The 12,427-nt window shown below is 34.7% G+C and overlaps 1 protein-coding gene across 2 annotated transcripts; it reads right to left on the bottom strand.

The window, feature by feature from the left end:
* Window positions 1-4,330: 4,330 nt before the first annotated feature.
* LOC133542223 (homeobox protein OTX1 B-like) lies at window positions 4,331-6,528 on the bottom strand. 2 transcript variants are annotated; one of them, XM_061886163.1, is made up of 3 exons: window positions 6,438-6,528; window positions 6,204-6,388; window positions 4,331-5,032 (listed from the first exon to the last, which is right to left on the bottom strand). In XM_061886163.1, exons 1-3 carry the CDS (start codon window positions 6,526-6,528, stop codon window positions 4,331-4,333), a joined length of 978 nt encoding a protein of 325 aa, XP_061742147.1. The 2 variants fall into 2 exon arrangements, with proteins under 2 accessions (XP_061742147.1, XP_061742230.1); XM_061886246.1 differs by having other exon boundaries at window positions 6,204-6,355.
* Window positions 6,529-12,427: the final 5,899 nt, after the last annotated feature.

Below are 12,427 nucleotides of genomic sequence, written 5' to 3'. Positions count from 1 at the left end.
CTCTACCTCCAGGAAGCGGGAGTCATTTAATGACTCATATTTGACACACGCAACTACGGTATATTAATAAAACATAGCTGCTTACTGTTCTTTTTAGCATTCAATAGCTTGGACCTTAAATCCTACTGAATAGCTCTTAATCTTCTTCCCTTTATGCGATTTCAAATGATTGAAATCAGCCTCCTCCATTTTGAAAATGATGACAGGTGTAGTGTCTCTCGTGACGTGACGTGTTTGGCTCAAGGGTAATACTAAGCATGCGCTAATTATTTTGCGATGCGAGTTTGACCCGGCAGTACTTCAAGGCAGGCGCATACTATATACCTGGCGGCTATTCAAGGAAATATGGTTCATTGAAAAAAATTAAAAGAAAGATAAATTGTAATCCCCTCAATTTAATTCTGTCTCTGTTTAATTCCTTGCTTATTGTCTTGGTTAATAGATGTCGTCGGGGTTTGAACCTGACACTTGTGACTTGTAAAATTACGGGCCGTTGATCCCTCAGGCGGTACTGCATCAAAAAGTGACATCAGTGTGGAAAGGATATCGCCACATGGGCTCAGGAACACTTCATAAAACCACTGTCAGTAACTTCAGTTGGTCGCTACATCTGTAAGTGCAAGTTAAAACCCTACTGTGCAAAGCCAAAGCCGTTTATCAACCACACCCAGAAACGCCGCCAGCTTCGCTGGGCCCGAGCTCATCTAAGATGGACTAAAGCAAAGTGGAAAAGTGTTCTGTGGTCTGACGAGTCTACATTTCAAATTGTTTTGGAAAACTAAGGATGTGGTATCCTCTGGACCGAAGAGGAAGAAAACCGTCCGGACTGTTCTAGGTCTAGAGTGTTTTCTATTGGGGCTCCAGTACCCTGGAATGCCCTCCCAGTAACAGTTAGAGATGCTACCTCAGTAGAAGCATTTAAGTCTCACCTTAAAACTCATCTGTATACTCTAGCCTTTAAATAGACCTCCTTTTTAGACCAGTTGATCTGCCGTTTATTTCATTTTGTACTCTGCCGCCCTCTCCCTTGTGGAAGGGGGGGGGGGGGGGGGGCACAAGTCTGGTGCCCATGGATGAAGTGCTGGCTGTCCAGATTCGGGCCGCTTGCCTGTGAATCAGCTGGGGACATCTCTGCGCTGCTGACCCGTCTCCGCTCGGGATGGTCTCCTACTGGCCCCATTGTGGACTGGACTCTCCCACTATTATGTTAGATCCACTATGGACTGGACCCTCACACTATTATGTAAGATCCACTATGGACTGGACTCTCACTATTATGTTAGATCCACTATGGACTGGACTCTCACACTATTATGTTAGATCCACTATGGACTGGACTCTCACTATTATGTTAGGTCCACTATGGACTGGACTCTCACACTATTATGTTAGATCAACTATGGACTGGACTCTCAAACTATTATGTAAGATCCACTATGGACTGGACTCTCACTATTATGTTAGATCCACTAGGGACTGGACTCCCACTATTATGTTAAATCCACTATGGACTGTACTCTTAGTATTATGTTGGATCCACTATGGACTTGACTCTCACACTATTATGTTAGATCCACTATGGACTGGACTCTCATACTATTATGTTAGATCCACTATGGACTGGACTCACACTATTATGTTAGATCCACTATGGACTGGACTCTCACTATTATGTTAGATCCACTATAGACTGGACTCTCACACTATTATGTTAGATCCACTATGGACTGGACTCTCACACTATTATGTAAGATCCACTATGGACTGGACTCTCACACTATTATGTTAGATCCACTATGGACTGGACTCTCACTATTATGTTAGATCCACTATGGACTGGACTTTCACAATATTATGCTAGACCCACTCGACGTTTATTGCATCCGGTCTCCTCTAGAGGGGGGACACCCATATCTACGGTCCTCTACAAGGTTTCTCATTGTCATCCCACTGGGTTGAGTTTTTCCTTGCCCTGATGTGGGATCTGAACCGAGGGTGTCGTTGTGGCTTGTGCAGCCCTTTGAGACACTTGTGATTGAGGGCTATATAAATTAACATTGATTGATTGATCCAAGCAACGTTATCATGGACGCCCCTGCTTATTTCGGAGACCCCGGGCTGATGAGCTTGTCTATAAAGTATTCTGCTCAGTTTTATACAATCATCAACATATTCCATCACTAACAAGGTGGGGGGGGGGGATATAGTAAAGATGACAAAGATCTCTGAATAGGGAAGTTTATTATTAAAAAAGGGAAAAAATAATATCTTCTTTTTTTTTTTTTAAGTGCTGCAATAAGCCAGCGTCCAACAGACCTTCCCGAGGTTCTGAATCAGGTACTGAAGCTGGGAGGGTTAGCAGCATCACGGAAGCCCCTCAGCAAGTCTTCTCGGGAGTCCTGAAGTACTTCTTCTTCTACAAACCTCGTTTCCATATGAGTTGGAAATTGTGTTAGATGTAAATATAAACAGAATACAATGATTTGCAAATCCTTTTCAAGCCATATTCAGTTGAATATGCTACAAAGACAACATATTTGATGTTCAAACTCAAATAATAATTAACTTAGAATTTCATAGCTGCAACACGTGCCAAAGTAGTTGGGAAAGGGCATGTTCACCACTGTGTTACATCACCTTTTCTTTTAACAACACTCAATAAACGTTTGGGAACTGAGGAAACTAATTGTTGAAGCTTTGAAAGTGGAATTCTTTCCCATTCTTGTTTTATGTAGAGCTTCAGTCCTTCAACAGTCCGGGGTCTCCGCTGTCCTATTTTACGCTTCATAATGCGCCACACATTTTCCATGGGAGACAGGTCTGGACTGCAGGTGGGCCAGGAAAGTACCCGCACTCTTTTTTTACGAAGCCACGCTGTTGTAAAACTTGTCTTGCTGAAATAAGCAGGGGCGTCCATGATAACGTTGCTTGGATGACAACATATGTTGTTCCAAAACCTGTATGGACCATTCAGCATTAATGGTGCCTTCACAGATGTGTAAGTTACCCATGCCTTGGGCACTAATACACCCCCATACCATCACACATGCTGGCTTTTACACTTTGCGCCTATAACGATCCGGATGATTATTTTACTCTTTGTTCCATTATTTTACTCTTTGAGCCACTATGGATTGAACTTTCACAGTATCATGTTAGACCCGCTCGACATCCATTGCTTTCGGTCCCCTAGAGGGGGGGGGTTGCCCACATCTGAGGTCCTCTCCAAGGTTTCTCATAGTCAGCATTGTCACTGGCGTCCCACTGGATGTGAATTCTCCCTGCCCACTGGGTGTGAGTTTTCCTTGCCCTTATGTGGGTTCTTCCAAGGATGTTGTAGTCGTAATGATTCGTGCAGTCCTTTGAGACATTCGTGATTTGGGGCTATATAAATAAACATTGATTGATTGATTGATGTTCCGGAGGACACCACGTCCTCTGTTTCCAAATATAATTTGAAATGTGGACTCGTCAGACCACAGAACACTTTTCCACTTTGCATCAGTCCATCTTAGATGAGCTCGGGCCCAGTCAAGCCGGCGACGTTTCTGGGTGTTGTTGATAAATGGGTTTGGCTTTGCATAGTAGAGTTTTAACTTGCATTTACAGATGTAGCGACCAACTGTAGTTACTCACAGTGGTTTTATGAAGTCTTCCTGAGCCCATGTGGTGATATCCTTTACACACTGATGTCGGTTTTTGACGCAGTACCGCCTGAGGGATCAAAAGTCCGTAATATCATGGCTTACGTGCAGTGATTTCTCCAGATTCTCTGAACCTTTTGATGATTTTACGGACCGTAGATGGTAAAATCCTTAAATTCCTTGCAATAGCTCGTCGAGAAATGTTGTTCTAAAACTGTTTGACAATTTGCTTACAAATTGGTGACCCTCGCCCCATCCTTGTTTGTGAATTATTTAGCATTCTATGGAAGGTGTTTTTATATCCAATCATGGCACCCACCTGTTCCCAATTAGCCTGCACACCTGTGGGATCTTCCAAATAAGTGTTTGATGAGCATTCCTCAACTTTATTAGTATTAATTGCCACCTTTCCCAACTTCTTTGTCACGTGTTGCTGGCATCAAATTCTAAAGTTAATGATTATTTGCACAAAAAAAAAACAAAGTTTATGAGTTTGAACATCAAATATGTTGTCTTTGTAGCATATTCAACTGAATATGGCTTGAAAAGGATTTGCAAATCATTGTATTCTGTTTATATTTACATCCAACACAATTTCCCAACTCATATGGAAACGGGGTTTGTACTTCACCTGAGACGCGTCGACGGTCCCGCAACCAGGTGACGACTGCAGGGGTGGGGGGCGGTCACAGCACCTGGAAGCGCCATGGCGCCTGGTCTTTGTAGTCCAAACAGTCCGAGGCGTTGAAGTTGAGTTTCCAGGCCGTCTGCTCCTTGTAGTCGAGACAGTCCGAGGTGTTGAAGGCCAGGCCGGTGGCGCCGTAGGCCTGGTGGTGGTGGTGGTGGTGGGGCTGGTGGTGGTGCGACGTCTGCGCAATGTGGTGGTGATGGGCGTGGCCCGACATGGCTCCGCCCGCCATGGGGCTGAGCTGGTGGGTGTGCATAGGCGCCAGGTAGGAGCCGCACTCCACTCCGCCAAAGTAGGAGCCGGACGGCGACGTCGTGTAGCCCTGACTGTACGCCGCCGCCGTTTGGCCGTAAGACACCGAGTACGACGCCATCCCTCCAGAGGCGGAGGACGTGTTGCGCTGCATGCAGGAGGCGGTAGCGGCGGGAAGGGGCACGGCGTCCGGCAGCGCCGTCGGCACCGGTGAGACAGGCGCCGGACTCCAGATGGACGACACCGAGGCGCCGGCGGAGGAGGCGGTGCTGATCATGGAGGACGAGGAGGAGGCGGAGCTTGAGACGGCGGGGGGCGTGAAGGGCCCGCTGCTGTCTGAGCCGCTGCTGTCTCCGCCGGGAGACGACTTCTTCTTCTGCGCTTTGACTTTGGCGCCGCTCTGCTGCTGCTGCTGCCGGCATTTGGCCCTCCGGTTCTTAAACCACACCTGCCACACACAGGTCAAAGGTCAGCCAGGCCAAAACGCCATGACCTTTCACCTCTGGATGAAAGACACGACAATCTTGTTATACAATCACTGATAATCTGTCAATGTAAAATATTAAAATGTTGAATATAATTCATTAAAAATAATTTCTTAAACATTTAATATACGTAAAGGATACAAAATAGATTATTTCATTAATTTTAAAAAATAACATTTTATTCAAATGATTTTAATTGTAATCAATACAAATTACATAAAATCAATCAAATTAAATATTTAAAAAAAATGATGTGTCATAATAATATTATGGGCCTGCTGCAATGCCATATATGGGATGTGACACATGCTAACTGTTAGCATGTTTATGCTAGCATGCTAACATTAAAAGTGCGAGCTTTTAAAGCTTATTTTGCGACCATTTCTTAAAAAAACAACACATTTTTAATACAATTATTTTACATATAATTAATACAAAATACATGTTATAAAATAAATATATTAAAAGTAGTACATATAACAATAATATGGGCCTGCTGCAATGCCATACCCCTTACAGTCGTATATGGTATGTGGCATTTTTTGTATTATATTAATTATCACAATTCATTTAAATAAAGTTGTCAACTTTAAAAGTCATTATTACACATGTAATTATTATTGAATTATTGTTTTTTAAAAAATCTATTATATAATTATCATTAAACTATACTATCATACTAATAAATTACTATTGTACTAATATATTATATTTTTGTATTATATTAATTATCACAATTTTTAAAATAAAATCGTCAACTTATAAAGTCATTATTACACATGTCGAAATGTAATTATTATTTAATTACTGAATTAAAAAAAACGTATTATATCAATTATTACAAATCCTTTTAAAAAGTTGTCAACTTATGAAGTTATTACCTTTATTAATTTCAATTATTGTTTATAAAGTAATTGTTATGATAATTATAAATCATTCACACTATTATTATTATTACTATAGACACAATTGTAATTATTCTTTCATTATTGTTTAAAAACCCAACCATCACATGTGTACTAATTATCTTTACACTACTGATTGCTATTATGTTAATATATTATAATTATAATTATTATTATATGATGTTGTAAATATTGTGCAGTTCTTGTGGACAGAAGACCTCCCCCCGACCTGCACCCTGGACTCGGGCAGGTTGATCTTGAGGGCCACCTCCTCCCTCATGAAGATGTCCGGGTAGCGGGTCTTGGCGAACAGAGCCTCCAGGATGTCCAGCTGGGTCCGGGTGAAGGTGGTCCGCTCCCGCCGCTGCTTCCGGGGGTTCGCTGCGTGCAACCGTGAGCATGACGTCATGGTTACTGTCTGACGTCACCGCGGGGGGCGATACAAGTGCGTAAAAGTGTCTACCGGGGTATCCCACGGAGGGGTGCAGCAGGTCCACGGCGGCTCCGCTCAGCAGTCCGCTCATGTAGGGACCTTGTTGGAGGTATGACATCATGCTGACGTCACAGGACACGCCCATTAGTCATCAGCATTGGTTCTTCAAGTGTTTGTTCATGTTCAACTTCATAAATAAAGTGGTGTGCTTGAAATTAAATTGTTTTTTTATTTTAAAATAAATACATAAACAATGGTAAATATTCATCAACATTGTCCGTGTTCATATGTTTGTAAATGTTGAACTTCATAAATAAAGGTGTATATATGTAAAATTTCTCTATTTTGTTTCCTTTTAAACCCCCATTATTTACTTTTTTACCTTTTTTTTAAATTGATCTCAACTCTGTACACTGCTGCTGGAATTTTAATTTTCCTGAAGGAACTCTCCTGAAGGAATCAATAAAGTACTATCTATCTATCTATATAAAAAATGGAAAAAAAATAGTTTAGAATAAAAATAAAGAAATATTTTTAATACTGATCAACCTTTTTCATATGTTTTTTTTTTTTGTAAATGTTGAATTTTATAAATAAAGGTGTAAATAAAAATAAAAGATACAAAAAAAAATTAACATTGTCCTTGTTCATATGTTTGTTTGTTAATGTTGAACTTCATAAATAAAGTTGTATATTTAATTTTTTTTTATTTGTTCATTTTAAAAAAAAAACTTTTTTTTAAGTATTTATCAACATTGTCTGTGTTCATGTGTTTGTTTGTAAATGTTGAACTTCATAAACTTTATAAAGGTGTTTATAAAAACAAAATTCAATTTTAAAATGAAAACACAAAAATATGTCTTAATATTGATCAATTGATCAATTCTTTTTCATAAGTTTGTTTGAAAATGTTGAATTTTATAAATAAAGGTGTCAATAAAAATAAAAAATACAAAAAACAATATTGTCCTTGTTCATATGTTTGTTTGTAAATGTTGAACTTTATAAATAAAGGTGTCTATAAAAAAATTAATAATAATAAAAAAATAACAAGAATATTCAACAATGTTATCCTTGTTCATAGTTTTTTTTGTAAATGTTGAATTTTATAAATAAAGGTGTAAATAAAAATAAAAGATACAAAAAAACATTAACATTGTCCTTGTTCATATGTTTGTTTGTCAATGTTGAACTTCATAAATAAAGTTGTATATTTAAATGTTTTTATTTATTTATTTTAAAATAAAACCTTTTTTTTAAATATTTATCAACATTGTCCGTGTTCATGTGTTTGTTTGTAAATGTTGAACTTCATAAACTTTATAAAGATGTTTATAAAAAATGAAAAAAAATTCAATTTTAAAATGAAAACAAAAAAATATGTTTTAATATTGATCAACATTGTCCTTTTTGTTACGTTTGTTTTAAAATGTTGAATTTTATAAATAAAGGTATCAATAAAAATAAAAGATACAAAAAACATTAATATTGTCCTTGTTCATATGTTTGTTTGTAAATGTTTAACTTTATAAATAAAGGTGTCTATAAAAATAATAATAATAATTTAAAAAAAATAACAAAATATTCAACAACGTTATCCTTGTTCATAGTTTTTTTGTAAATATTGAACTTTAGAAACAAAGGTGTGTATTTAAAAAATGTCATTAAAAATTTAAAAAATATTGATTATCATTGTGCTTGTTCATATGTCTGTTTGTAAATGCTGAATTTTATAAATAAGGTTGTATATTTATATGTTTTTTTAATTTTAAAATAAATAAATAAAAATTGTTTAAATATTTATCAACATTGTCCGTGTTCATATGTTTGTTTGTAAATGTTGAACTTCATAAATAAAGTTGTATATTTAAATGTTTTTATTTATTCATTTTAAAATAAAACCTTTTTTTTAATATTCATCAACATTGTCCGTGTTCATGTGTTTGTTTGTAAATGTTGAACTTCATAAATAAAGGTGTATATAAAAAATGAAAAAAAATTCTATTTTAAAATGAAAAAAAAAAATGTTTTAATATTGATCAACATTGTCCTTTTTCATACGTTTGTTTGAAAATGTTGAATTTTATAAATAAAGGTGTCAATAAAAATAAAAAAACAATATTGTCCTTGTTCATATGTTTGTTTGTAAATGTTGAACTTTATAAATAAAGGTGTCTATAAAAAAATAAAATAAAATAATAATAAAAAATATATAAAAAATATTCAACAACGTTATCCTTGTTCATAGATTTTTGGAAAATGTTGAACTTTAGAAACAAAGGTGTATATTTAAAAAATGTCACAAAAAATTTAAAAAATATTGATCATCATTGTGCTTGTTCATATTTTTATTTGTAAATGTTGAACTTCATAAATAAAGGTGTACATAAAAAATTAATAAAAAATTAATTTGAAAATAAAAATAAAGAAATATTTTTTTTATATTTATCAACATTGTCCTTTTTCATATGTTTGTTTGTAAATGTTGAACTTTATAAATAAAGGTGTGTCTATATATAAAAAAAAAATCTAAAATAATAATAAAAAATAACAAACATATTCAACAACATTGTCCTTTTTCATATGTTTGTTTGTAAATGTTGGACTTTTTAAATAAAGGTATACATAAAGAATTAAAAACAATTTCATCAACATTGTCCTTGTTCATATGTTTGTCTGTAAATGTTGAATTTTATAAATAAAGGTGCATATAAAAATAAAAGATACAAAAAAAACAATAATAGTGCCCTTGTTCATATGTTTGTTTGTAAATGTTGAACTTTATAAATAAAGGAGTATATAAAAAAATCAAAAATAATAATAAAAAATAAAAAAATATTCATCAACATTGTCCTTGTTCATATGTTTGTTTGTAAATGTTGAACTTTACTTGTTTTTAACTCTCCTAAAGGAATCAATAAAGTACTATCTATATATCTGTCTATCTTTATAAATAAAGGTATATATTAAAAAAGATCAAAAATATATTTTTTAAAACTATATAAATAAATAAATAATATCATTCATCAACATTTTCATTTACGTCCTATATCTTTCTCCAACAAGAATCTGCTTTTGTCCCAAAGTTCCGTCATCTTTTTCGTGTCAATAAAACTTTTTCAATCCCATTTCTCTATTTTATTTAACAACAAAAACTAACGAAATATTCATTCTGATAATAATCTTTTGAATTATTTGAGTTTACAGTCTCGGGAGATTTTTTTTTTTTTTTAAACGACATTTAAATTTCAGCGTTGAATTATTGCAACATTTTTATGGAACTTTAACGAAAATTGTTGAAAAAACACTCAGCTTGCATGAATTAAATAATTCACCAAGAAGAAATCCTTTTTTTATTTTTTTTATTGTAATTATTAAAAGACACACTTACTTTTTTATTATAGTTTTGTCTCCTCATTTGGGATTTTTGTCTTGAAATGTAATGACTTCCTATATTTAGACAATTACATTATTATCAATTATATTATTGATTTAATGACTGCATTATATAATACAATATACAACAATTGTAAAAGTAACCTGGATTATCTTCTGTAATTAAAACTGGGCAATCATTTTAAATGTGGACATATTTAGTTGAACGAGGAGGTGAATGATTTAAAAAAGAAGAGTTAAAATAATTTAAGCTGTAGATAGAAAAACAAACAATTAGCAAAAGAAGACCACACGCTTATTGGTGTGCAAATGAAGCACATCACAATTAAAATGAGATCTTCAATTAGCACAATTGTTCCCTAATGACTAACTTTTATTGTGCTAATTGGCTGCTGTTTGTGTTTCATTTCCCACTTCGCCCACATTCACATTAATGCAATAACAATACCTTCAGTGCAATACAATAAAAATGAATACAATAAAAATCAAGCATCATCTCACCTTTCTTTGCTGAGCTCCTTGAAAGAATGACAATTAAAAATCCTGCAAAAGTCAAAGCGGTGCCATCGTCAAAGAAACAACAAATATCCACATTGAGGAAGTTGGGATCAACTTCAATTGTACAAGAAAATAAGTCAAACTGTTGTTAAAAAAAAAAAAAAAAAAAAAGACCTAGGTTGAAAGGTTTTTGGGTCCTTCGGGCATCGCTTCTGTCAGCCGCTAATTGACGCGCGCTCCTGCCGCTCTGGCCTAAAGCGCTCTGGCCTTCTCCGAGCCAGCCAATCACGTCACGACCTGCCCTCCTCACTGTCCAATCAGATCCTCACATGGGCCACGAAGCGCCCGCCCACTTGTCAATAAAAAAGCAGTGTCACGTGACGCTCATGACGTCACGCTAACAAAAGTCTGGGAAGAAGCTCGAGGTCAACAAGATTCTCACCCCAAAAAAGACAACTTTTTTTTCGCTGCGTGACCGCGACTTTTCCTCCACAGTTCGGCGGGTTTGTGTTTAATTCATGTTTACTCGCACAGAAAGTCAATTAAATATTGTCTTTAGTGTCTAAAGAACGTCAGCATTTATGATTTAGCTTAAAGCTAGCTTAAATGTTAGCTTAAACTTCCAAAACGGCAGTTATTATTTCCAGTAAAACATACAAAAATATCGCTACTTTTTTATTTATTTATTTAAAATAATGTACGTGAATGAAAATAGCACTGTTTAGGTCACCAAATGTAGCCAACGAAGAAAAAAATGTTGCACTTAATTGTAATTAAGTTAAGCATGTAAGCACCCCCCCCCCCCGCGACCCCAAAAGGGACAAACGGTAGGAAATGGATGGATGGATGTTTTACATTCTAAAAGTACAATTACAAAAAAAGTAAGACGTGGAATAAAAAGTGAAACTGTTGTGTAGCCAACAAAAAAGTGTTGCACTTAATTGTAGTTAAGCATGTTTTAAATTTTAAACCTGTCATAGCTCAAATAATAATAAATCAATGTTATCATTATTGACCTTTTAAATCAAATCAGATATTCCACTTTGAAATATTTCCGGGTAAAATATTGCATGGTTCGTGGAGTTTGTTTGCCATAAAAAGCAAAGTTTTCTTTGACATAAAAGTTAAGTCAAAGTTAAATAACGCACAAAACATAAAATATGTATCAATAAAAAAACACTGTTTAGGTCACCAAATGTAGCCAACAAATAAAAGTGTTGCACTTAATTGTAATTAATTTAAGCATGTTTTACATTCTAAAAGGACATTCTAAAAGTACAATCACGCAAAAAAAAAATTGGACGTAGAATAAAAGCTCAAAGTGGTGTAATATAGGAGAAAAAGTTAACTCTAATGACACAAAGTAGCCATGTTTTAAATGTTAAACCTGTCATAGCTCAAATAATAATAAATCAATGTTATCATTATTGACCTTTAAATTAAATCAAATATTCCACTTTGAAATATTTCCAGGTACAATATTGCATGGTTTGTGTTTTGTTTTTTTTTCCCATAAAAAGCTGAGTTTTCTTTGAAAAAAAAGTTAAAAGTTAAGTTAAAGTTAAACAACACAAAACATAAAATATGTATCAATAAAAAAAACACTTTTAGGTCACCAAATGTAGCCAACAAAAAAAAGTGTTGCACTTAATTGTATTTAAGTTAAGCATGTTTTACATTCTAAAGGCACATTCTAAAAGTACAGTTATGAAAAAAAAAAATAAGACGTGGAATAAAAAGTGCAAAGTGGTGTAATAAAGTATAAAAAGCTAACTAATGACACAAAGTAGTCATGTTTTAAATTTTAAACCTGTCATAGCTCAAATAATAATAAATCACTGTTGTTATTATTATTGACCTATTCAATGCTTAAATTAAATCAAATATTCCCCATTGAAATATTTCCGGGTACAATATTGCATGGTTTGTGATTTTTTTTATTTGCCATAAAAAGCAGAGTTTTCTTTGACAAAAAATTTTAGTTAAAGTTAAACAAGGCACAAAACATAACAAATGTATCAATGAGAAAACACTGTTTAGGTCACAAAATGTAGCCACCCAAAAAAAATGTTGCACTTAATTTTAATTAAGTTAAGCATGTTTTACATTCTAAAGGCACATTCTAA

Source organism: Nerophis ophidion, linkage group LG01, assembly GCF_033978795.1.
Source record: "Nerophis ophidion isolate RoL-2023_Sa linkage group LG01, RoL_Noph_v1.0, whole genome shotgun sequence".
In the NCBI taxonomy this organism is placed as follows: domain Eukaryota; kingdom Metazoa; phylum Chordata; class Actinopteri; order Syngnathiformes; family Syngnathidae; genus Nerophis; species Nerophis ophidion.
The sequence above is the reverse complement of the archived record's forward strand: the minus strand, read 5'-3'. Positions and strand labels throughout refer to the sequence as shown.